Below are 27,420 nucleotides of genomic sequence, written 5' to 3'. Positions count from 1 at the left end.
GTTTGTGCTTCAGCAGTGGTTTCGAAGAAGTAGGATCTTCCGTTATGTAGCACCTTCAACTTAGCCGGGAACAGGAGCATATATCTCAAGTTTGCCTTTCTGAGACGTTCTTCGTCGGTCCGAACATAGCTCTGCGCTTCTGCACTAGCGCCGTATAATCCGGGTAAATCGCCAGTCTTGCGGAGTTCCTGATGATTGTGCCACCTTCTCTCGAAAAGGTGAGGATCTTCTCTCGGTCCTTAAAGTTCATGTTTCTGGCAATTACTGGCCTCAGTGGGGCGCCTGGTGGTGTTTTTTTTGCTAGGGATCTATGAGCGCTCTCCACTGTAAAGCCATGTGATAAATTACTGGGCCCGACCTTGTGCATCAGCAGAGTTTCAATAGTTTTTGGGGTCTCTGCCTTCCTCTCCTTCCGGCAGGCCCATTATGCAGATGTTATTTCTTCTGGCCCTACCCCCTGCGTCTTCAGATCTGTGTTCTAGGGTTTGTATTTTTCCCCAACATATCTGCAATTTGGGTTTGGAAGCTAGTTATGTTAGTGGTGTTTTCTCGCACCTGTTCCGCAGCGCCCATTCTGTCCGCCAGCATCCGCACATCTTGACGTAGCAGCCCAATGTCCACTATTACTGCAACCATTTTTTGTTCTAACGCGGTCTTTAGCGCTGCAATGGCTTCCAGGATGGGACCTTCCTCTTTACGATGCATCTGCGATTCAGCCCGTGCCGCTCCGGGACCTGCGGAAGACTGAGTCTTGTCTGGCCCTGCAGACGTATGTGTCCATTACAGTCGGTTTGGCCTTGCCACTCCGTTGCTTATCTGGCATCTTGACTGTGTTTTGCGTAGCAATCCGGAGGCTGTACAAGAGTCTTGGCGCAAGCTGCTATTCGTGCTCAGAACTGTTCATGATTTGCCTATGTCTCTGGCCCGTATGCATCACCAGTACCAGTCAGAATTCGGGTGTATTCCTTTTCCCCCTTTCTCCCGGGGTTGGTGAATGTTGGCTACGCTATTATTTGGTTCCCATTTGCAGTGTGCTGCTTCTTGCTGTTAAGGCCGTGGAGCGTGGGAGGGGCCTGTCGATATTATATGGAACAGGGGTCAGCAGAAGTGTTTTGAGTGTGCAGGGCGGGCACCTCTTCCTTGGGCCCTTCAATCGTTTATGTGCATTTACCACTATGTGAGCAAATGATCATGCCTGCAGCGCACTCCTCCAGTGCCAAACAATGTTAGTCTTCACCAGTGCAACCACAGCCTATCAGTGGTCAGTTCCTGCTGTGACCCGTGAGATGCGAGGTGCTGGGGTGTAGGTGTTGTCTTGTCTTGACCTGCCCTGTTATGGGAATGCCTTCCAGGCTTCTTCTTCTCCCCAAGTCAGTACCTCTTGTAGGACTACCATTCAAGCTGGGGCTATGTATTGCCTGTTATTGTTGTCTCGCCTGCCTTGCCTGCACTAGGCTCTCGGGCCTCACACCTCACCCCACCCATTCAGGTGTACAGTATTCTCCCAGGTGGGCCTCGTCTTGCGGAGCACTCTCGCCGCGTGCACTGGTCTGCGCCTCACATGTGGGTGAAAGTATCCGCTCTGCCCTGCTCACACTGGAGCCTCTTTGCTGATCCAAGGGCACCATGTCTATGCGTCTTCCTGCCGGGTGGGCCACATCGCGGTCCCGGTCCCTCAGCTCCTCCCCCTGCAGGGTCCCAGCTCCCACGCAGGCCGCCTCTCACCTGTGGTCCGTCACAGCTCAGGATACCGATCACGCCCTGCAGGTCCTCTACTGCTTCATCCCTCACTCCAGGGGTGTCGGGCTGCGGTTACGCCCTCTGGTCACTGCACGGCTCCTTCCCTTTTCCCAGTTTATCCTGCCAGCAGTCGCCGCCTCTAGGTCTCCACTCGGTTCTGTCCCTCACTGCTAGTGCATCACCGCCATCTTGCTTGCATGCCTGTTATTCCCGGCACCACTTGTTCTTTCTCCGTGCTCACACACGCCTCACCACAGTTTTGCAATTTCGTGCCTGAAGGTTTCCCCTGATGTTCTCCTTCAGGATCATACAGTCCCCATATGAGAACGGGCCAAGTAAAAAATCGTTATGGCAGGATTAAGCAGGAGCTTGCGTTCCTGCTTCCTCACTGCATTGCTGCTGGCCACGCCCCCAAGGACTGGTATTTTCTTTGCCAGGACTTTTTATCTGCCTGGAATTCTCTTCTACCAGGGCTTCCTTATGGATCGGTGTATACTTCCAATATTGATAGTCTCTTACATTCACTTGTACTGGTATTGCATCTCCCTGGTATACTATTCTGCAAGGACTTCTTTCACATGTGTATTGCATATACTCACACTGTTGTACGTTTCTTGTATTAGTTACTTTTCCCCTTTTATAGCAATGCTCTTTTTCATAAATGGTGTTTGGCATGTCTGCCAATACATCCCGGTGTCCCCGTTTCTCTGGACTCACCGGTTCTTCCTGGTGTATTTCGTCTCTTCCACAGTAAGCCGGTAACAAGCATTCAGAGATCTGCTTGTCGCTTCTGTTTCTCGGCTTCTCTGCCCTTTGTGGTTCCTGCTAGGCTCTTCGACATCTTCTCCAGCTCTGGTAAGGTGGAGACTGCCTCCTAATACCTACAAAGGCCCAGAAGTCTTCTCTCGGCTTCTGGAGTCCCTGCAGCATGTTCTTTCTCACAGCAAGCTTCCCGTCTCCTTCTTGCGGTGCCGGTCAGCTCCACGTAACATGTGCTAGCCCCTCGGGCTCTCCATCGACTCCAAGAGATAGTCTTCTCCTGCCAGCAGTTCTCCTTAGTCAGCTACGTCCACTGTTTAAAGTTCCCCACTGTCGGTAAGCGTTCATAATAACTAGATGCCGGCTTCTGCTCTTGGCTCTTGGGTGATCTGTATTACTCGATCCCTGTTCCTCGTCCCATTATTCTCGTGCTTCTGGGAATGGAAGTCCATTTTTAACAACTTGCATATGAAGTTTGGGCAAACATTCTTAGTGGTCTCTAAGGGCAGTTTAGCTCTGAATAACTTGTAGGTAGTGTCTGAGAAGATGTTTTCACGATTTGTAGAGGAAAAGTCAGATTTTGACAGTCCACATGCAGATCTTTCTAAAAGGCCTTCAGTACCCTTCATAGGTGGATGAGAGGAGCTGTAACAATATGCCATCAAGGCATCGGTATAGATGGGGTTTCCTCAAGGAAGGAAGGGGAATACCATGCCTTGTCTGATGGTGCCACACTACTCACCCAGAGGATGCCCCGCCCCATGTGATCCTCCCTCATATAGCGACCCCCAGAGCCAGGATCAGGTAGGGGCTTCCTTCCCCTGGGCACATGGGGTTACGTTACCACTGGGAAAGAAGTGATGACACCATCGGATTCATCAAAGTTTTGAAACCTTGAAACATCTTGTTTCAAAAAACGTAGCAGGCGCTCCTCTCCAGAAAGAACATGGCATGATAACCTGTTCTGAGATGAGAGTTTGCAGCACACGCTTTTTGCTCACTGAACCTTTCACAGATGGGAAATATTCATTTGCATATCAGTCTTTGGCCCGCCCACATGGGCAGTCCAGTACCGAAATGCTATGGCAATTCCTCTCTGAACAAGAGTACCAACAGCAACCCCATACACGTGTTTCAGCATTGTTGGGCCTCACCAGGGAGGTGAAGCTGCGCCTCTCTGAACACAGTGAGCAGGGAGACCACATCTGGTTGCCCCCAGGTAACTTAGGGTGACCAACCCCAAGTTCCTTGCAAATATTTCAAAAAAAGTAGCAGGCGCTCCTCTCCAGAAAGAACATGGCAGATAACCTGTTCTGAGATGAGAGTTTGCAGCACACGCTTTTTGCTCACTGTACCTTTCACAGATGGGAAATATCCATTTGCATATCAGTCTTTGTCCCGCCCACATGGGCAGTCCAGCACCGAAATGCTATGGCAATTCCTCTCTGAACAAGAGTACCAACAGCAACCCCATACACGTGTTTCAGCCTTGTTGGGCCTCATCAGTGAGGTGAAGCTGCACCACTCTGAGCACAGTGAGCAGGTAGACCTTGAAACATCTTGTTCTGTGGTGTGACGCCACAAAATACTATAGAAGATTGTGATTGGAAAGATTTATACGCAATCCTAGTATGGTATGGGTATAAGTGATAACTTCCGGTCAAGATGAACAGAGGAGTCAAATACATTGTTGATTATTGAACTTGCTAGGTTTGAAAAACGATACATGATATTTTCGGTGAAGAATTTTATATTAAAAAGTAATTCATTTTGATGGGTTTTTACAAATAACAATAATCCTTTTTATAACACAAAGGATCTGGATGCATGCATTGTCTAACTATGTTTTATGTGATAAGATATTATTTTAAATATCGTGAAAAGTTCTGTAAATTATGACACAATGACATTTCTTTTTTTTAAATAGGGGCATAAGGAGTAGTGGTAAGAACGGAGAGATATTAGTAGTGGCAGAAAGGTAGTAGTTACACGAAGGTAGTCGAGGAAGAAGAAGGAAGAAGATCACAATGGAGGAGTAGTAGATTGGTAGTTGGAGGTAACATTCGTAGTGAGATAAGGAGTAAGAATAGAAGTAAACTCAAAGGGTGGTGCTAGGAAGGCAGAGTGTGAAATCCAAGGGATAACCAAGTATTGGGACGAGAACACCTTCGGACCCAGAGTAGGAGAGGGTCAGGTGAGACCATGCATGTGCATAGAGCGAATGGCGCAGCGTGGGAGAAGGCACCATCCCTAAATCCCCTAGAAAACAAAGCAGGGCTAGCAGAGGCACAGTTAGAAGGCCCCTAGGGAGTAAGTCAGTGAGCGTCTCCACCAATAGATTGAGACAGAGAAAAGACATATGGGTGTCACCTGTCGTTAGCAACTAACACTCATTACGGAAACTTGGGATAGGGAGGAGGGAAAGAACAGGAAAGTAGAGTTAGAGTGGGAACGGCCCTAGTTCCAAAATTCCCCAAGAATCTGATTGGCCATGATCCGATAAGCCCTCAGCCAAACCATTTGTAACAAGTTCAATAAACACCCTTGGACTGATAGATGACATCGGAATAGTTGTTTGTGGCGAATGCCCCATCAGAATGGTTTCCTAAAATGCATAGCATACATGTCTTTAATTAATTTGGTGGTGCAGAGCACTGAGTTTTATGTGTATCCTTCTTCATTCAAAGAAAAGTAGTGCGAAAGTTCTCACATTGCATATAATGCTGGGAAGTGGATTCTTCCCAAGATGGGGAAGAGTAGTGCAGATAGCGTTCCAGCCATAAAGGCATTTCTTTGCTTATCATCACAGTTTCCTAATACCTGGACACAGATGTGAGAATATGATGACAGTAGCTGGCATATTGTAAACGCCTATACAATACCTAGTGTAAGGGTGCAAATGTATGAGTCTGACGCAATGGTCGCATGGTGATTGGCAAAGACTTTTATTCAGGCAAAAATAAAGAGGAAACCTATCCCTCCCTAACTCAAAGAAGGGTTTCCCTGCCCCTAATAAGGAACTAACGGATCAGTCAGAAAGGCCAAGTAAATAAAAATGGTCCATCGTTGTATCAAAATGTGTACTTCTATCCCTCACACTTGCAACTAATGATAAAGGGGTTGTGGATCTTCCTGGTCCAAAAGAATGACTCCCTTCATCTGGACAATGAGCCACAGTTCCAATCGAAGGGGGGATTTCGCCTGTGAGAATGACTCCCTTCTCCAGGTTCCAGTTACTTTCGGAGAAAACAAAGTTCCAGCTTGCGGTGCTGTAGGGTTTCAGTTCCAATGCAAAAGAAAAAGTTCCAACTCAAACATCATTCCTTATTGATTATAGTTTGACTTCACGATTGGGTTTCTGGAGAATGGCTTCCTCCTATAACAACAAACAGGGTTACGTTGTTGCGGAGAAAGCAAAAAGGGGAGAGCACGGACAAGCCGCTGGTTTCCTTTTAACCGTTAAAAGGGGTTGGACGTGGTAACACAAAAACAACGGTTTTATAGGAAGAAATATTTTATTGCTCAATATATCTGAGGTAAAGCTAGAAGTTCATATCCTCGAACTCAAGTGCAAGATGTGGCGAAAAAAGCGGCAAATCCAACGAAGTAAGTGCATCGCTGTTCAGAACTGGAGATTAAATTCTGTAGCTGTATGATGGTGGTTAAACCTAGGAGAGGTTAACTGTTCGTATTCTGTTGTCCTGTGTTGTTATTTTAATGGTTCCCGTAGGTCACAGGAAGGCAGAGAAACTTCAGCGGTTGGAAATGCACAAATAAAAATGGCCGAAGGGCCAAGGTGGTGAGGTGAAGCTCTAGTAAAAATAGCACACTCTTTTCATCTGAGTGCGCGCAGGAGTGGTTATTCCGTGGCAATATCTTATCCCTTTCCGTACAGATATTTGGTCTAGGTCATGAGAGCCCTCATGACCTGTAGGGTCGACCGGTTTCGATGGCACTCGTAATTGGGGCCATATTCATCAGGACCATGATTCAGAAGAGGGAGGATGAATCCGAGAGTTTCAGATTTGTCTGAAACGGGGCCAGGTTAATCCTGTAGGGATACAGAAAAAAAGGGGGGGGATTTTGAGAGGGGAGACGATGGCATAAGAATTCTGGCCTTGTCACAGGGTGTGAACTACACCTTACACAAAACGTGAGAGGATAAGTGTGAGTGAACATACAATCTAATTACGGTGAAGAGTACAGAACTATTAGTGGTGCCTGGTCACCGGTGTCTAAAGCATATCTCATCAGCAAGGGGAGGGGGGGGGAGAGGGGAAAGTGCTGGAGTGGGGTGACACAGGCACAGAAGGGAAGTGCTCAGTGACAATCAGGAGGAAGGGAGCCAATTGTACCTCTATGCACACTGTGTGCTGGAGGAGGTCTATCTGTCGTGGACTGGCTGGTGGCTCTGAAAAGCAAGACACAAAAGTCTGTAAACAGACTGCCAGAGAGCAAACTTATAAAGGCAGCTGAAGCGCTAGTGAAAAGGGCTCAAAAAAGCCGGTTAGGTAGCAAAAGTTGCATATGCAACTAGAGCGCTGACTGCTCTGTAAAGCTAGTGGCTGTACCTGTGTCTATCGTGGAGGCGTCTGTCTCGCTCGGTGCAGCCGCTCGAAATGAGCGCGGTGCCGATCTGCGGCCAACCGCCTCTAAATACAAGGATGCAGCGCGCGCCCGCCTAGCGTCAGGATGACGTCGGCGGGCGTCTAGGCAACATCCCAGCAAGAGCGGTGTAGGTGTACACAGAAAAACCTGCCCAATCGCCCGTAGAAAAGGCTTAAAAACACGGCTCGAGGATACCGAAGCTGTGTGGGATTGGGAAAAGCTCCTAACCCAGTAAGGCTGAATTGGGGCGAGGAATGGAAGGAAAAGGGGGGGGGGTTGGGTTGGAGGGGGAAGGGACAAAGGAAAAAGCGGGGGACCAGAGCAAAATCAGGGGGGCGAGGGGGCAACTCCCTCAAGGGACTAGGAACACAGTTGTTAGGGGCTAGAAACACAGTAGGGGAGTCCTGTGGGTGGAGAAGGAAAATCAGTGCTAGCGGGCAAAAGCGGCCTATGTAAGCACCGCTAGGTCATGCCACTGGATGTTCTCGTTCAATCCTTTCGAACACGTGTTGAGTCTGTAGATCCACTGCTGTTCCCTTCTGAACAGAATGTTATTGTAGTTGCCCCCTCTCGCAGGAGGTGTGACCCTTTCAATGATGGTCCATCGGAAGGAATCTGCATTGTGTCCTTCAGCTGCAAAATGTTGGACTAAAGGGGCAGTCAGTTTGTTGGTCCGAATGCAGGACCGATGTTCGACCATACGTATGCGGGCTGTCCTTGTTGTCATGCCAATATACCTAAGGTCACAGGGGCACGTGATCATATAGATCACTCCTTTGGAGTTGCAATTGGTCAATGTCATTTGCCTCCATGGTGTCTGCCATCCTATGTCAATCTCTGTGGTGCGTGATGTCTGAGGGCACATAGAACAATTGCCACAGGGGGCGTGTCCTCTAGGTGGGGCTGTATCCCAGAGGGTACGCTGGCTAGGTCCTGTGATCGGGATGTTGTGGGTTAGTGTTTTTACCACTTTGTCTCGCAGATTTGGTCGTCTTTTGAGAGCAAAGCGTGGTGCAGGGATGGTGGTATGTCCAGCATTCAAAATTGGCCATAGAGTTTTTACTTCTTTCTTAATTCTGTTGAATAGGGGCGAATAACTGAATACTGCTGTAATGCCTGTGATGGTGGCTGGTTTTGTATGTTGTTGCAGGGTTATAGATCTAGGGATATTTCTGGCTCTTTTATAAGTGTCCCTAATGATTTTTTGTGGGTATCCCCTGTCTGCCAATTGGTCTCGTAGAAGGCTGGACTGTGTGATGTAGGTAGGGGTCTGGGTGCACAACCTGCGGTATCTTAAGAACTGTCCAAATGGGAGATTGTCTCTTAGTGCTTTTGGGTGGTAGCTAGAGTAGCATAAAAGGGAGTTTCTGTCGGTGGACTTTTTGTAAACACTTGAAACTAGTCTGCCATTTGATGTGGAGATTGCAAGGTCCAGAAAGTGAGTAGAATGTTTCTCTTTGTCTAGTGTGAACTGTAAGTGAGGGTTGAGTGAGTTAAGCCAAACATGGAAAGAAGCGAGTTCTTGTTCAGTTCCTTTGAAGATTACGAAGATGTCGTCTATATATCTACGCCATATGCCAAGATTGGCAAGAAAGGGGTTGGAGGTGGGGTAGATATGTTGTTGTTCAAAGAGATCGACATACAAGTTGGCAAGGCTGGGGGCAAAGGTTGCTCCCATCGCGGTGCCAGACACCTGTTGGTAGAAGGTGTTTTGAAAAACAAAATAGTTCTTGGTTAATGCGATCTCTGCCAGTTGGTAGATGAAAGTAGGTGACACACCGTGTAGTTCGATCCCAGAGTGTAATAATCTGTTCAGCATATTCAAGGTTTCTTGTTGGGGGATCCGAGTGTATAGAGACTCAATGTCAATAGTGACTAGCCATTCTTGTTGTGGATCATACTGCAGGGTATCAAGCAGATTTAGCATATTGGTGGAATCTTTGACATAACTAGTCATTTTGGGAATTTGTTCCTTTATAAAAAAGTCTACAAATTTAGAGAGGGGTTCCATAAAGGAACAAATTCCCAAAATGACTAGTTCGAGGATATGAACTTCTAGCTTTACCTCAGATATATCGAGCAATAAAATATTTCTTCCTATAAAACCGTTGAATGGCTTCCTCCTCCAGGTATTTGGTACCCAATGCTCTAACGGTACCAGTGGAATGACTCCCTTACCCGGGCCTTCTTCTGATTGATTTCACGATACACAATCTTCAGGTAAGACACCAGGAGGTATTTTTCCTTCTCCTGAGGTCTCTTGGCTTTACAGTTCACAAGGGCTGGGCGGAATTACTCCCTTACTCCCAAGGCCTTCTCAGACTTTCACAGTTGAATATTACCAGGGGCAATGCCTCCCTTCCCCTGGCTTACTTTGCACTTCAAAAGTTCACAATACACATGAGCTCTGAATGTTATGGGTACGGGTCCCTGACCTGTGTGTTCCTCTTGACTTGGTGCACTAGTCCTGGTTCACTATCCTGCCAGGTAATGTGACTATGAAGATGACTTGGGTTACTTGGGTTCATAGAAGGGTGTGGGTCCCAGACCCATGGGATTTTCTCCTCTTGGTATCACAGTTCCTTTTCACCAGGGGTCTTAGATCTTCCCCCATGGGCTTGCCTTAGGCGGCCCCAGCATCATGGCTCCAGCATTTACCAGTGCCCTCTGATATTTCTTCCAGCCTCGCAGTAGCCCTGGTACATTTAGGGTCTCTACTGTTTCAGCCTGGTCATTCTAGGGGTACTGTGCCCTCTGTTCCAGGATTCTCTTGGCATCTCTGCTCTTCTGGCATGCTGCAGCACTTGCAGACTCTGAGTTGGCGTGTCTCCCTGCGACCGCACAGCCCTTCTGCTTGGCTTGCCTGGACATTCCCTGTAGGACATTCCCTGTACTGCATTGCCGGATGGTCCTTCCACGCCGGACCAGGTAAGAACCTCTCCGCCTGTGCTGTAAGCATTATTGTAGCTGCTTCGGTTTTCTGCTCAACTGAGCATTCACAACGCACGCAGTCCTTCTAGGGAGGGCCTCTCTCTCTTTCCTGGTTTCTTGCTTCAGCTCTGAATGGGCCTTGCACAATTAGCTTTCGTGAACAACTAGACTGCACATTCCGTTTCTCATAAGTGCTCTCTATGCTTCCACACTGCTTCTTTGTCCCAGTACTGATCTCCAGGTCTTCCAGTGAGTCAATTGGTCTCTCCCTCGTCTCAGCACTTAAGGGATACATGCTCCTTGAGGAGTAAACACTCTTCCTCGTCCCAGTGCTTACTATATTGGTGTCATGACATAAACATATTAGGAACACAAGGGAAAGTGTTGGTGGAGAAGGGTAGGAAGGTGTGTTAGAGTTAGGTTGCTTTTGGGATCCATGTACTCGGTAGGTCATCACAATCCAATAGGGGGCTTCCCTTGCCATGAGATCCACCCTGAGTACTACCCCTAGGGCGACTTTTGGGTAGCGCCGTCGCCTACCTGGCCTCATGGGAAGGGGTTCCCGCTAGGAGAGAAGTGATGACATCTGGGATTTGTCACATTCCCTTCCCCTAATGCCACTGGATTCCTCATCTCCTACCGGAAAACGGGAGAGGAAATCTATGTTCCCTTGTTACTTTTCCTTGCAATGTTCTACACTGAAGCGATAAGGTTGGTGATCGAGGAACCAGTGCATGACTTTTGGGTGTGTATCATTTCAGAGACTTAGCCATGTGAGGGGCGAATGGTCAGGGATTCATCTCAATTTCCTACCCGTGAGGTAGTATTTCAGATAACCAATGGCCCACTTTATAGCTAAGGCCTCTAACACAATGGTTGCGTAGTTTCTCTCTCTTGGAAAGAGTTTCCGGCTGATGTAAAGCACAGGATGTTCTACGCCATTGTATTCCTGGGATAATACTGCCCCTAACCCCACTTTAGAAGCGTCCAATTGGAGAGTAAACTCCTTGTCCACTTGGCCACTTTTAGTATGGGTTCTCTACAAAGGATAGATTTGAGGGAATCAAGGCATACCTCATCTTCTTTATTCCACTTTAGTTTTTGAGGTTCTACGTTCTTTAGCCTGTCTGTGAGGCAGGACGTAATGGTGGAGTCGTTAGGGATAAACCTCCTGTAATAAACCACCAACATTGGGAAAGCTCTTAAATCCCTTTTGGTTTTTGGGACGGGGGTTCCTTGTGCAGCCCTACACTTTTCGGTCTGAGGCTGGACGAGCCTATATCTAACAAAGAAACTCAGATATCTAAAAGCCAATGTTAGGTAGAATTGTGTGCAATATTCTCCCCACTTGTAAGTCCCCAGTACTTTTTGCTGGACCCGTGGATTTTTGATCATTTATCCTGAGTGTGAGTAGTTTACTTTATCTCTGGGAACCTTTTTCAACCCGTTTGGTTGTATCTTTTTGGAGTAATGCTTTCCTCCACCTTTTAAGGCATCTGCAATTTATTATTACAGTGCATAGCACTTTCTGTGCAGTGTTGCTGGGAGCTCTTTGAACTGCTCTTTTTATTTTCCTTGTGATAACTACTGTTTCCAAGGATAGGGAGATACTTTCTATCCTGCCTAATGTTTATTTTGTGGAACCAGCACACCCCACCTTATGTGGAGTGCTGAGGGGACACAATGTATCCCTTTTTCCACTTCTCCTGTAACCTTCTAGTTACGGTAGTGAATAATTAAAAAAAATATATGTTTTTAAAAAGTGTTTTAAAGTTTACAAGAAACTTTTACACTCAACTAAAACAAAAGATAATACAAAATTGTGACAAGAAAAATTAGCAAGACCATCAATAACATCATCTTTCCTCAAAAAATAAGTCAGATTAATCAATAACCATAAAATTAGTAGTTACAGTGACAAGTTCTTCTGAGTAGCTAGTGGCACTGGATGTTTTCTACCTATTTTTTGTGAAATTTAGACGCAGACTGCTGTCGCAGCTGCAGTAAGGGACACCATCTTCTTTTTTCACCACATCTTGATACCTTGTCCTTTCCTTGAGCCTTTTTCTGCCATGCTGGGTGGGCGAGGTCTTGATAGTTCTTTTGTCTTTGGCGGGCTTCCTTGTGAAAGCCTGCCAAGGGTCTCCATGTGCCTGAAAGGATAGGAAGTGGGGGAGCAGACCGAAACTCCTCTGGTTTTTGTCCTGTACTGTGGCTGCCTTGATCCAGTTTGGACTGGCCCCAGATTTGCATGTATGGCTTGAATGGTGGTTGGATGTTCCAGCCATTTTTCCTACATAAAGGCGAGGGTCCTGGAGCAACAAAAGAGAGTCGACCCATGGAACGCACAATCCGAGGAAGAAGAAGAAGGAAGTCTGCAGCCACTGCCAAGGACTGCTGAGTGACTGCTACAGCTACAAACTCCTCTTCTGATCGACAGGGAAGATCCAGGCCGGACGACTTCATCCCCTGGACTGGTGGGACCAACCAGTCTCAAGATCATCTGCATTTTGACCTGTCCCTCGGAGAGCTGCAACCGTCCTGGGCTGTAATCCCCCATTACCTTTGGACCTGGACCAATCTGATGTGCATCATCTCTTAAAGCATGTTTTGAGCTGGAACTTCGTGGGCATTCTGCGGGACGTCCGGTGTCTATTTCCCGCTCGGAAACATCTCCCCTTCCAAGTCGGGGGGCCAAGAAATGGAGAGAAGTCTGCTGTGTGACAACTGTCACTGTACCAAAGCCTGTGTCGAGTCCCAACGAGCCAGTATCATGAAAATCATCTGCTGGGCATCCCATCACAAGAATCTGACTGGCTCTTCCCGCCTAAAGTTCCTTCTTCAGCCTCCAGGCCATGAATCTGAACAGGAGCTGCTGGTGCCTCACCTGGGGACCTGCCGGTGGCACCGTCTTTCTTCATGAAAAGGTACCGTCCCGCTCCTAGGTGCTCACCTGGGTGTTTGCTTTGTGAAATCAGACTCCTCCTATGCTTTCTGATTGGGGTGGACAACCCAACTGTGTTCTCCCCAGCCTAAGGACACTGGTCCTTTGGTCTACAATCCTTCATGGCGTCTACCTGACCTCCCTGACCCACCTTCCAGCGAAACATTTTACTTACCTGCAACACGAAGAAACCTGCTATTTTTGACCCCTTTGACAGCGTAAGCCTTCCTTTGTTTTTTCATCCAAGGGCCCTGGTTTCCCAGAGCCTCCTCTGACTGAGACTCTGCGTTAGCCTACTTAATGTTGGTTACAATAATTGATTTACTACTCTGAATACTTACCTGTAGTTATCTTAAGTCTAATATTGCTTTAAGTAATGCTTAAATGTCTTACTGTATAAATGTGAATAAGTTTACTTACCTGTGATTCTAATATTGTGTTGTATTTATAATAAATGACCATATTTCTATAAATATACTGTGTATAAGTGTATCCTTGACTATAGGTGTGCCCCGAGTTCTTTGTACTTACCTACAGCCCTTCTGCTCAGCCATAGCTACCAAACATTTTGGGTAGTTCAGGCCAAATCTAAGAATTGGAGCCCTATACATCTAAGAGTGAGTCTTGTCTAGTCCTACCATAGGTGGACTTTAGTAAAACTCCCTGACAGCCAACTGGGCCAGATGGTATTTCTTAGGGTTAGCTATAAGACCCACTTGTCTCAGGGCCCGGGTGACTTCGTAAAGGTGGAATACGTGTTCCATCCAAGTCTTACTGTGGAAGAAAATGTCATCCAAGTAGGCACCACAAAAACTAAAGTATGAACGTAGGACCTGGTCCATTAGACTCTGGAACGTAGCCTGGGGCCATGTAGTCTGAATGGTAGGACGTTAAAATGAAACAGTCCCACAGGGGTGGAGAAGGATGCTTTCTCTTTGTCCTCTGAATTTAACGGGACCTGCCAATAGCCGTTGGTCAGATCAATCATGTAGAGATATACGGCGGAGCGCAGTCGATCAATGAGGTCTTCAATCCTAGGCATAGGATAAATGGCGAACTGGGACACTGCATTTAACTTCTGAAAATCTATACAAAACCTCCATGATTAATCAGGTTTGCCACCAGTACTATTGGCTAGAACCAAGAACTTTGGGAAGGTTATATTATTATCTATAGCCAACATCTTCTCCACCTCCTGGAGAACTATTTCTTTGCGTGCCTCCGGAATTCTATATGGATTTAGATTGATGACTTTACATGGGGGAGTGCAGATAGGATGAAAAACTCCCTTTACCCTTTCAGGTTCACAGTTGAAGGCCTCTGGGAATTGGGCTCAAAGATCCTGGATGTCTCGCCTTTTGGATTTAGCGAAATTCAAGGGCTATTAGGCTTACCCCATCTATTTCTTCAGCCAACAGTCTAGCCATTACTACGAAGGTGGATTCAGCTGGGTCTACCCTCCACTCCTTCAAAAGATTGATGTGATAGATCTGGGTTTTGGCCCGTCTATTTGGGTGGGAAATACGGTAATTACAAGGGCCAATTTTTTTGATTATTTCATATGTTCTGTGCCAACGGGAAAGCATTTTATGCTCTGAGGTAGGAAGTAGCACAAGGACCTTCTGGCCAAAAGGGAAGAATCGGATGACAGCCTTCCTGTCATAATTCATTTTCTGCTGTTCTTGGGCCTTAACCAGGTGAGAGTGGACTATACTACTGCCATATGGTCTTTTAGACACTGGACGGTTTGGGACAATGGTAATATTGCCTCCTCCCTTTCCTCTCAGGTCTCCCTCAGCATGTCCAGGACATCTCATGAGTCTCGCCTGTAAAGAATTTCAAAAGGTGAAAAACCAAGAGAGGCTTGGGGAGCTTTTCGGATCGCGAACAGTGCCCAAGGTATCTTATCACAATTTCTCCCTTTGGCCTTGACCAACTTCTTAAGGATGCTTTTTAGGTTTTTATGAAAGCGTACCACTAACTCATCTATTTGAGGATGATACACAGATGTTCTAAGGGTTTTGATCTGGAGGATATGTTTCACCTCAGCCATGATTTGACTCATAAATGTTGTCCCCTGATCCATTATGATCTCTTTAGGGAAACCCACCCGGGACAAGAATGGGATGAGATGTTTAAGTATCTGTTGCAAGGTGTTGTTTTACATAGGGAATGCCTCGGGGTAGCGGATGGCATAATCCAATATTACCAATATATTTCAGTTACCCATTTTTTAAAGCTCTAAGGGTCCCACGATATCCATCCCAATACAGGAGAATGGTACATCAATAATTGGAAGGGGTTGTAAGGGAGCTGGTGGAGGGCTGTGTGGGGCAGTGTTGTGGCACAGGGCGAATGTTGAGACAATGTTTTTAACACTGCGTAGACTCCTGGCCAGTAGAACCGGCTTACGACTTGCGCTTGGATCTTAGCGGTCCCTAGGTGTCCTGATGTAAGATGAGCATGGGCGATTTCTAATGCCATTCTTCAATGGCTTCTGGGTACCACTATTTGAGAAGGAGGGGTCCTTTCTGTACTGGTATCTCCCCGATATAGTAACCCCTGTTTTAGAGGAAAAAATTGACCCTCCTTTTTCCTCCCCTCTTCCTCAGAAGTGGTTCTGAGAAAGGGCTCTGCTAACATGGAGTCATTACGTTGAGCGCAGTCCAAATCTGGGATGATCTCTGGGTCATCATCATTAGAGGTGGGTCATAAGGTATCGGGGACGTCTTCAGGTTCTTGGTCAGCTTCCCCAAAACCCTTGGTTCCTCTCACAGTCGTATCAGTCTCCACTACCTCCATAAACTTGGGTAACAAGGCGTTCTCAAGGATACCCTGTACCACCTTTTCACCTAGTTTAGTGTGATAGGAATGTTTGCTGTTATTCTGTAGCAATATCTTGACATTCCCTCGATAAACTGGGGTCACCACCCCAGTCAACACATCCAGGCCATGTTTCCATGCAAGCCCTGACTTGGAAGCCAATTGTTTATAGGTACCTGTGGGGGGAAGGAGGAGGCAAGACTAAATCTGTAGGGATTAATTGCCTCACTCCAGGCTCTAGAGTGATTTCCCAGCTGCTGGAGAGGTCAAAGCCTATAGACTCTGTAGTGGTGACAGAGGGGCTTGTTGCTTGCTCACTCAACTTAATGAATCTAAGGGTCCCCCAGTTTGTGTCAACCAAGCCTGATCCCACTTATAACACCATATGTAAGGGTGTAGAGGTACGAGTCTGATACATTTGAGGGATCAGAAATGAGAGACGACACAAGGTTGTGGGATTCTGAATCAAAGACATTTTTTTAAACAAAAATGGGTTGGAAAAAAGTCTCTCTAGTCCTATTTTAAATATAAACCTAACTACCTGGAAACTAAAACTAAGGATCTGTGTCAGGAAGTCAGTAACTGAAAAGCCATCCTTGTGTCCAAAACAACTTGTCCTGACCCTCACACTTATAAATAAAGAACAAAAAGTGCCAGGAAAATGTCTTTAACTTGATGTTAGAAAAAGTGTTCAAAACCAAAAGTGTAAGAATGAGGACCTCAACAAAAATGTTCTCCAAGGTAAAGACCCTTGGATACCGAGGACGCCCCTCCCCCATGATTCTTCAACAGGATGGCACAATCTCTCTTTAGTCAACAGTTCCTTGGTGTCTTTACTGAACTCACAAAGTTCTTGTTTAACCAAAAGGTTCTGTTTAAGCAAAAAGGTTCCGTAACTAATCTTTCTGTTAGAGTTCTTGTATCTTTGCCGATTACTTGGTATACTTCCCTGCCAGTAATCTTAATACAATTTTTAATTACTTGGTGAACTCGCCTGCCAGGACTTCTCTTTAGGATTCTCACATATCCTGGTGTACCCTCCTGCCAGGAATCTTTGGACAATCTCAACTGCCTTGTATACTCGCATGCCAGTACTTGCTATGTGTTTCGCAGTTGTCAGCTCGCTGTACCTACCCTTTCATCAACGAAATGTTTTAAATGTTCTTTTCGTTATAGGTTTAGAAAAACAACTAGTCTGCATGTTGCACTTTGGGCTTCTGTCAATCTTCACAAACTCCCTTGTCCTCCTCCTCGTCTCAGTACCTGAGTGGTTATGGGAGTTGAAGGGCATAATTTTCTTTGGGCTTTCAAATCCTGAATGTTTCTTCTCATAATTTTCACAAAAAGGCACATCAAGAACAAAGGTATGTTATGTGTGAGTTGTGAGTGTTTGAGTGAAAGGTGGGGCCCGGGCTAGAATGACAATAGGCCAATAAGAACTCGGGTATCAGGAGCTTCCTCATGGGTAAGGGGGAAAACTGTTACTCCTCCAATGAAGTCATGCCATCTGCCCGGTAGTTCTCTCCTCCAATGTGATCCTCCCTCATGAAACTGCCCCCAGGATCAGGCAGTGGCTGCCGTCCCCTGACCACATCAGGAGGAGGTCACCGCTGGAATCTGTGATGGCTCCATTGGATTCATCACACACAAAGGTGGCGTGGTGACTGGCAAAGACTTTTATTCAGGCAAAAATAAAGAGGAAACCTATCTCTCCCTAACTCTGAAGGGTTTCCCTGTCTCTAATAAGGAGCTAAGGGATCGGTCAGAATGTCCAAGTAAAAAAAGAGTCCACTGTTGTGTCAAAATGCCTTCTTCTATCCCTCTCACTTGTAACTAATAACAAAAGGGTAGTGGATCTTCTTTGTCCAGAAGAATGACTCCCTCCTACTGGACAATGAGCCACAGTTCCAATCGTAAGGGGAATTTCACCTGTGAGAATGACTCCCTTCTCCAGGTTCCAGTTCCTTTCCAAGGAAAACAAAGCTCCAGCTTGCGGTGCTGTAAGGTTTCAGTTCCAATGCAAAAGAAAAAGTTCCAACTCAAACTTCATTCTTTATTGACCATAGTTTGGCTTCACTATTGGGTTTTTGGAGAATGGCTCCCTTCTCCAGGTATTTGGTATTCAATGCTCTAACGGTGCCAGGGGAATTACTCCCTTCCCCAGTGTCAGAACTTATGGGTTACCCTCGTTGTGGGAAGCTGTCTTCGCTGGAACAAAACCCTAAAGGGTCTCCTCTATGAGGGTGACCTTTCCAATGAGGCAGAATCTCACCTAAGTGTACTATACAGGTGAGACTTAGATTCAAATGAAGGAACAAAAAATACCACCAGGTACAAACGCCAGGCTGTAAATGCAAGAAAATGGTTTTAGTATGGATACACCCAAAGGCGATATCGAATGCACACACCAGAAAAAGCACTAACCTGTACGGTCTGGACGCTAGCCCAGTATTGATAATGGTGTGGAGCTGGTGGCCAAAAACCTCTGCTGTTCTGTTTGGTATTCTGTAGGAAAACCCAATATTGTAATGGATTCAGCAAGAGGTCTATTTAAATAACTACCCTACATTAATATGCTCCACTAGTGCCTACAGGAATGCTGCTTGTAAAAACAAAACAAAACTGTAGAATCCAGTTGGAGGAATAAGGTAGCACAACGAAAAACAGGGAAGGGAAGTTAGTAGGGCGGCGCAAGGACGCTCTAACAACAAGGAGTAATATACGCGTTTCTTCAGTGCAGCATAGCATCCAGTTCCCCAGTGTTTTAGGTCAAAATCCAGGAATCAATCAAGGAAGAAAAGGTTGCAAGGGACATCCGAAAAGCAGTCCAGGGATCAAGAAGCAAGTTTCGTTAACAGATCAGCAATGCACGGTACAAAAAACAGAATCCAATAACAAGGTCTGGTCAGAAAAACGGGTTAGGAATCAAACACCGACTCTTAACAGGAACCAGGAAAAGACGCCAGGAGACTTACTTTAATAAGAAGCACAGGTGCCATGGAAGGGAACCTCTTTGTAGATCACCAGTGCAGGAAGCAACGCAGCGACGCACCACTTCACGTCGGGTATCCATGGCAACACAGGATACCCAACTGCGTGGTCGCATAGCAGGAAAAATACACCACGCATGCCTCTACTGCTGGAGCAAGCGCCATGGCAACCACCAAGCATACTGGTGGGCAAGTGGAGCACAACAGCGTTTGCGCTGCCGATGGAAAGCTTCCCTGCGTATCGTGACACCCAGGCCTTTCGATTGGTTTCACGATACACAGTCTTCGGTAAGACATTAGGAGGTATTGTTTCCTTTTCCTGAGGTCTTTTGGCTTTACAGTTCACAAGGTCTGGATAGAATGACTTTCTTCCCCCAAACCCTTCTCACACTTTCACCATTCACAGTTTAATATTACCCGAGGGAATACCTCCCTTCCACTGGCTTGTTTTGCACTTCAAAAGTTCAAAATAGACATGAGGTCCCAATCTTATGGGTGTGGGTCCCAGACCTGTGTGTTCCTCTTGACGTGGTGCAGTAGTCCTTGTTCACTATGCTGCCAGGTGCTGTGACTATGAAGATGACTTAGGTCACTCTTCATAGAAGGGTGCGGGTCCCAGACCCATGGGATTCTATCCACTTGGTATCATAGTTCCTTTTCCCTAGAGGTCTTAGCTCTTCCCCCAGGGGCTTACCTTTGTCCCTAGCATTGTGGCTCCTGCATTTGCCAGTGCCCTCTGGTACCCCTTCCAAACGCCCCAGTAGCCCTGGTACCATTAGGGTCTCTAGTGTCTCGGCCTTGTCGATCTCTGGGTTCTCCGCTCTCTGTTTCAGGCTTCTCCGCTCTTCCAGCATGCTGCAGCGTCTCCGCAGCACTTGCATACTCTCAGTGGATGCGTCTTCCTGCGACCGTGCAGCCCTTCTGCTTGGCTTGCCTGGACGTTCACTGTACTGCTTTGCCAGATGGCCCTTCCATATTGAACCTCTCTGCCTGCACGGGAAGCTTTCCTGTTCCCCATGCTTGCGGTTCCTCCAGGGAGGGCCTCTCTATCTTTCCTGGTTTCCCACTTCATCTTTGAATGAGCCTCTCCCAATTAACTTTCAGGAACAATTAGACTGTTCATTCCAGTTTTCATGAATGCTTTCTATGCTTCCTCACTGCTTCTTTGTCCCAGTACTGATCTACAGGTCTTCCAGTGAGTCAATTGGTCTCTTCCTCTTCTCAGTACTTAAGGGATACATGCTCCTTCAGGAGTCCACCCCCGTCTACGTCCCAGTACTTCCTATATTGGTGGCATGACAGAAACATATAGGAACACCAGGGAAAGTGTTGGTGGAGGGGGGTGGGTAGGTGTGTTAGGGTTAGGAGGGCTATGGGGATACCATGTATTCCCTGGGTTGTCACTAATCCAATAGGGGGCGTCCCTCCCTATGAGATCCACCCACTAAGTACCAGCCCCAGGGGGACTTTTGGGTAGCGGCCTCACCTACCTGGCCTCATTGGAATGGGCTCCCCCTACGGGAGAAGTGACGACAAACCCGGGGATTCGTCACACTATACAAAAGCCAAAGAAAATGGATTTGCCAAATCCTGTTCTGTAAATCCTTTTACTGTTAAAATGTGTATTACCTGGGTTTTCAAAATCCGCTTGATTGTGTGCTGCACAAGCAACCAGTCTGCTTAGTGTTATTACATTTTCTATGCTTCCCTCCTCCCCCTGCCCTTTCCCCTCACTTCCTCTCCTTCTCCCCGACTTTCATTCTAGTTGATGTGAAGTGACGTAGTGTGCATGTAGCATTTTCAAAAATTTTAATTAGTGAAATTCAATTAAAAATAGACTACAGAATGTAATATGTTGTTTATTCAAACCTTATCATTGCAATACTAATTTGCAGTATGGCCATTGTAAATAACAGCCTCTAATAATCTAAAAACATCTCAATGTCTATGCATGAATCAGCAGTTATAGAAACATCATTAATGGGCTATAGGCTCCCAATAATCTTCCATCTGTCATGCAGATTGGAAAATGTATGCCGTTGTACTCTTATTCTCTTTAAATGCAACAAATCGCACTTTTCCATTTTAATGTAGGAAAGCATAAAGAAACACCTTCAGTGACAGCATCTGGGCCAATGATCACGTGGAAAGAGTTTGAAGAATGCATGCCATGGCATATTGTTATCCTGGTCGGTGGTGGATTTGTGCTTGCCAGAGGATGTGAGGTAAATGGCTGATTTCTAAGAATTATGTTAAATAATTGAACCTGTGTGTTTGCCTATACACATTTAAACATGCCTGGTTAGATTAGTTGCATTTGTTGTTCACTGGAACAGAAAGGGGTCATGATGATCAGAAATAGGGTGTGGATTACCTATATATATATTATATATGGGATGGGGCGTGGCTACAGGGCCATGTAAGAGGACGTGCTCTCGGAGGAGCTCCTGCTGATCCTGTCAAAATCTGTGTTAAAGGTGCATGTGCATGTGCCCCTGATGGACGAAAACGCATGTGTAAGCACATGAGACCATAGTGCGTGGATGCAGCTGGCTGGGAGCCCGTAGAATGCAAGGAAACAGAAGTTTTGCACAAAACGAAGATCCCACGGCCCGGGGCATGAAATACAAAATGGCAGAGGGACAAAGGAATTGAGCCGGAGGACCCCTGCACCCGACGCCAAGCCCGAGAAATTAGGAACCGGAGAGCAAGCTGAGAAAAACGGCGGAACATAGCTGTGGCACAGTTAAGCACTCTGGACCCATAGCAGCCCCGGCTGAACAAAAGGGCAGTGTCGGGAGCGCAGCATAACGGGGGGCGCCGGGCGCTCAGCCCGCGGGTGAGAGGTGCAGCGAGCCGCTAGATCCTGTAACCGGATCAGCGCAGAGACACGGTCCCCCCATGGCGGGAGTCGGCGTCTAAACAGACCCGACTCATCATCCGATTGTTGCACCGGTGGATGTCTGCATTGTGAGCGGGGCCCGGCAGCAGCACAAGTACATACCTAGAGCTCGCCGCAAACCTGGGCATATTATAATGGGGGAAAAAGTGAAGCCTGGAACCCACGCAAGGAAAATCTCTTTAGTGGGAAGTACTGAATGAGCACACTGAAGGACGAAAGGCACCCATTTCAAGCATTAAACCTCAGGGCTCCCGGTGGAACGAGGGCCCCTGGGGTGCCTGGCCCTGGAGGGAGGTGATAGTGGCAGGAGGCATCGGCCTCTGGAGTAATCTGGATGGTCATATAAGTGGTGGTGGCGTCTGCCCTGCATCGGCACAACAGTGGCGGATGTGTCGGGGCCCAGTGAGTGCTGGTACTGACCGTGATAGGGCCTATGGTGTTTGGGACAGACATTGGAGGTGTGCACGGATGCCCGGCGTGAGGGATCTCATCTGACACGGGGGGCCTGCAAAGACAGGAGCAGGGAGGCTACGAGACCCCCGAAGTGGGCTGGGAAAGTTGGGAGTGCCCAAAGGACGAAGGGGTGAACTGAGCCTTGCCCCAGCCAGGGGAGGACACTGGAGAGGCGATTGCGAAGGAGGCGCATGGCTCACTGCCAGAACGGCAACTAGAGAAGCTGATGTGACACTCGAGGCTCACTGAGGGGCATGGTCGCTGGAATGCTAATGCAGTCCGTGGGTGGAATAAACAAAAGCTGATCACAGTGGCAATACAGGATCTGTGGCAACTGGCAAGGCTGTTATAAAAGTCATTGGAACTACGGCCACTAGAGACCTGGCCGAAGTACGTGTGCTGGCTAGAGAGCGGTAGCACTGACCAACCACCGGCTGAGGAAAGCGCAATTGGTTCAATGAAGGTGACAACCGCACTAATGAGCACAAGGTAAAACCAGCGAGCAACAACGTTCCGGGGTGCTTGCAGACACAGATACTCTGGAGTTGCAGAGCGGGCACTCGACATGGAGGAAGGCAAACAGGCGACTTTCAAAGACCTCAGGCGGTAAAGAGAGGACATACTAAGCACGGACCCGTCAGAGCCAAGACAAGGCTGCTCGCCTCAGACATTGCCAAGTGGGAGAGGAGAGACCTGGTATAACCACAATATCGAAACGCCCACAACACGGAAGAGCACACACTAACACTCCCTGGGACTTTGAATGGTCCCCAGCAAAACTTGAACACCACAGGAGCCGAGATAGGAAGAAATGAACCCACATGGTTACGTGGGAGGACACAGTCCATTCTGGAAATAAGATAAGTTGCCGGAGGACACCCCTGACACGATCGGGCTGGGCCCGGACATTTTGGGCAACTTGGCACGCTCTAAAAGAGGACTGCACGCGTTGGGCCGGCCCACTTAACCCTGACGCATCAAGATGTCCAACAAACCCATCAGACAGAAAGGCAAGCAGCCCACACTGGATGATTTTGCCAAAACACCACCAGGCGCTGAAGGGGCCAGGAAGAAAGACAAGACCCCTGACGGGGGCCCAGACACTATGGGTAACCAGGAGATACTTGCAGCGATTGCAGACCTGAAAATGGCCTGGGAGACTAAACTGGGTCTGGCAATGACCGAATTGAAAGCTGCACTTGAGCTCAAAGTTGGAGCAGTGCAGGAGGACGTAAATCTTCTCCGGCAAGACGTAAGATCACTGGCTGAGCGCACGGGGAACCTGGAAAAAAAGGTGGCCCCGAACACGGCGGCCTGTGCGGCCCATAAATCTGGACTTTACTCCCTAGTGCAACGTGTGGGCAACCTACAAAATAGGGCGGAGGAGGCAGAGGGATGCGCCCGAAGGAACACTATTCGCATAGTTGGATTGCCAAAACGAGCTGAGGGAACTAACCCTACAGAATACATTGAGTCTATGCTAGTGCAGGAGATAACTGGGGGAGCCCTGTCCCAGGGGTTCGCTGTAGAGAGGGCGCATAGGGCTCTGATGAGGAAGCTGCCGCCGGGAAACCCTCCTAGGCCAGTGATCGCTAAGATCCTAAACTACCGAGACCGGGAAAAAATCCTTGAACACTTTCGGGAGGGTTGCACAATACAAAGAGGGGCAGCGAACATAACGGCATACCCGGATTATCCCTTGCAAGTACAGCGCAGCCGCATGAACTTTGGGTCCGTGAAAAGAAGATTGCGGGAAGCGAGCCACAGGTGCATGCTGCTCTACCCAGCTAAACTGAAGGTATTCCACAAGAGCAGAACCTTGTTTTTCGACACCCCAGAGGATGCCATGGGATGGATGGACACGCAGAGCTGTCCTCAGGAACCTGATATCCAGGGAACCAAAGGTGTAGATAAGTAACACGCGTCTGTAGCGCCCTAGGTGCTGCAGTTTATGACAATGGGACTTGAATATAGCATTGCATATAACCGGCGGAGGGGTATGCTTAGAGCTACAGTTAGAAGTATGATACGGTGGCACTGGAAACTTTGATATAGACATAGGAGCTACACGGAGCATGACCTCATACCCCCATGACGAGTAGTTTAGTTAGGTCACTAGTAGTCCGGTGACACCCTGCTGGGTTCTGGGCCTGGGCTTTCTAGGGCAGAACCAAACGCGGGGGGGCCTGAGATCCAGGGATGGAGCTGGGCACTTGTTGGGGTTGGGGCCGAGGATGGGGGGGCAGGGGGGAGGGCAAGGTGGGTGTGCAGTGGTTTGAAGTTGGGGAATGGGGAGTTGGGAAGTGGGTGGGGGGGGAGTTTGATTGGCGGGAAAGGGTATTGAACCAAAACGTGAATCATAAGAGGCGGAGAAGGAGAGTGGGATATCGTGGTTATGGCGCTAGGGTGCCTTAGAGTGGTTACCTGGAATGTCAGGGCCCTCAACAGCTATCTGAAACGTAACAAGGTGATGCTGTATCTGAAAAGGATGAGGATTGATATAGCATTATTACAAGAGACCCACCTCACCAGGGAGAAATTGGAAGTTGTCAAGAAGAAGTGGAGGGGTGCCTGGTGGGAGCCACATACTCGGCCTACGCTAGAGGAGTTATCATCTGGGTGGCGCCGCAGGTGCCATTTCAGCTGCTTCAGGTTACGGGAGACCCAGACGGCAGATTGATCGTTGTGAAGGGTATATTGGAAAACCGAGAAGTGTGTATTGTAAACTTATATGCCCCTAACCAGGACACAGCGGCTTACTTTAGGACCCTGTACGGTAAAATCGGCCCTCTGCTGGGTGGCGGGATCCTGTGGGGAGGAGACTTTAACTGTGTACTTAATCCTAAGGTTGACAGATCGGCTAGTAAGATAAACAAACCCACCCCAGCAGCAAAGGTGCTTCAGGCCCTCCTGAGAGACTTCGACCTAGCTGACGTCTGGAGGCAGCTGCATCCAGTAGATGGACAATATTTGCATTATACGGCACCACACGACCTTCACACAAGATTAGACTATGTGTTCGCCTCCACGGAGTTGGCAGGAGAGATGGAAGGCGCGGAATACAAAGCCAGGGTGCTCTCGGACCACTCCCCCCTGGTCCTGGAGTGGCGACACCAACCTCTCAGGGCGCGGATTCCCACTTGAAACTCAGAGCCGAGGCTCTGCAGGACCCGGGTTTCAGGGAGGATTTAAGAGAGGCGATCATTGAGTACTTTGAGATAAATACTGGCAGTGTTAGCTCTATGGAAACTGTATGGGAGGCGTTTAAGGTAGTTGCGGGGGCTTGCCATATCGAAGTCTAGGGGGCTCCAGGGGGGCATAGAGCAGGAGTTGAAGGGAATTGAGGAGAAGCTAGAGGGCAGGATGCGTAAGGGAGGCACCTCTAATGATGACAGCGACAGGATAAGGCAGCTACAACAAGCTAGTGGGGAATGCTGGGACAGGTTATGTAAATTAAGCTATAAGACATATGTGGAGAGACAGCACGCAGGGGGAGATAAGCCAGGTAGGTTGCTGGCCTGGCTATACAAGAGCGAGACGCTGCGAATGGTGATCAGGGAAATCAAAGGGGAGGGAGGGCGGACCCAGAATACCTAGTAGGGGGTGAATGAAGAGTTCCTGAGATTCTATAAACATCTTTATGAGGACCCAGGTGGTTCAAGAGACCACAAAATCCAGGTAACACTGGAGGGTATGGGCCTACCCACCTTAGATGAGGCAGAAAGCGCAGACCTGGACGCCCCTATTACAATTGAAGAACTCGAACTAGTGGTTCGCCACCTGCCCACCTGTAAGGCCCCTGGGTCGGATGGGCTTCCGAGTGAATTCTATAAAACCTATAAACAAGAGTTGCTTCCTCCGCTGCTGGCCATGCTTAATGAGTCATACGAGCAAGGCAGGCTACCAGAGACCCTGCAAGAGGCGCTGATTATTCCGCTTCTGAAACCGGGCAAGCCTAGCACAGACTGTGGGTCGTACAGACCCTTATCGATGCTCAATCAGGATAGTAAAATCCTCACTGCTGTACTGGCAAATAGGCTTAAGGCCGTCATTGGTAAACTGATACATACCGACCAAATGGGCTACGTCCGGGGCAGGAACATAACTGATAATCTCAGAAGACTGCATCATATCATTGACCAAACAAAAGACAACCCAGGTGAATTGGTAATAGTTTCACTAGACGCGGTCAAGGACTTTGACTCAGTGAGATGGCCCTGGCTGATCGCGACCTTAGAGGGCTATGGAATGGGGCTAGGGTACCTCAGGTGGGTGAAAATGTTATACAGCTCCCCGATCGCCAGGGTCAAAACGGGTGCTATCATATCGGACAAAGGGCAACTAAGCAGAGGCACTAGACAGGGCTGCCCGTGGTCGCCCATGTTATACATAATAGCGCTGGGGCCACTGGCCATCTGTCTAAAACAGCAATACGAGGAGATAGGTATCCGTACTGCGGGTGGCATGCATCTTGTTTCTTTATATGCGGACAACATACTGTTGTATTTGCGCTACCCAGAAGAGAACATGCAATACACTCTGGACGTGATAGAGCAATTTGCCGTTCTCTCCGGCATAGCGGTTAACCCCAAGAAGTATAGCGTGTTCCCCCTGGGAAGATACAAGCTTGTCCTGCCCGGGAGCTTGCCAATATTACCAATACCCTGGCACACCAAGTTGTTCCGATACCTCAGAATTGACATATACCATACGGCAGAAGAAGAACATACATGCAATACGGTAGAAGCAGTAGAAGGAATTAAAACCAGCATGGGATTCTGGTCCAGGCTACCCCTGGCTATGATGGGGAGAGCTGCTCTGCTTAAAATGGTAATCTTGCCCAGACTGTTGCATTTCTTTGTTAACATCGCGCATTTGATCCCGAGGTGCTTTTTCGCTAGCCTCCATAGCCAGTGTAGGGGCTTCATTTGGAACAACTCCAGGAACAGGATGGCCCTTTGGAAACTACAAAACTTGTGTGACAGGGGAGGGATAAATCTGCCAAATTGTGAGCTATACTATCTGGCAGGGCAGCTGCAGTATGTAGCGAGATGGCTGTCCGACGAGGAGACGGCAGAATCCAGGCTGCTGTGCAAGGAACCGACCCCCTTCTTCCTCAGAGAAGTGGTGTGGCTGTCCAAGCCAAGGGTCCTGGGGATGGCGGGGCTGCTGGCACTGGGATGGGAGATATGGCACAGAGCGTGGCAGATAGCGGCATACCCGGTTCCGTACTCTATGCAGGTGCCGCTAGCAGCACTATGTGGAGAGGA

The 27,420-nt window shown here is 48.0% G+C and overlaps 1 protein-coding gene across 3 annotated transcripts in view; it reads left to right on the top strand.

Annotated features, from left to right (window-relative positions):
• LOC138503670 (solute carrier family 13 member 1-like) overlaps positions 1–27,420 on the top strand; it is a 989,022-nt gene that overhangs the window by 890,712 nt on the left and 70,890 nt on the right. For all 3 annotated transcript variants that reach the window (XM_069623570.1, XM_069623569.1, XM_069623568.1), the window contains one exon: positions 20,890–21,020. In XM_069623570.1, coding sequence (XP_069479671.1) covers positions 20,890–21,020 — 131 coding nt within the window. The remainder of the gene's footprint in view (positions 1–20,889; positions 21,021–27,420) is intronic.

Source organism: Ambystoma mexicanum, chromosome 11 (assembly GCF_040938575.1).
Source record: "Ambystoma mexicanum isolate Mex_15411 chromosome 11, UKY_AmexF1_1, whole genome shotgun sequence".
In the NCBI taxonomy this organism is placed as follows: domain Eukaryota; kingdom Metazoa; phylum Chordata; class Amphibia; order Caudata; family Ambystomatidae; genus Ambystoma; species Ambystoma mexicanum.
This window is presented reverse-complemented; position numbering and strand designations above follow the sequence as displayed.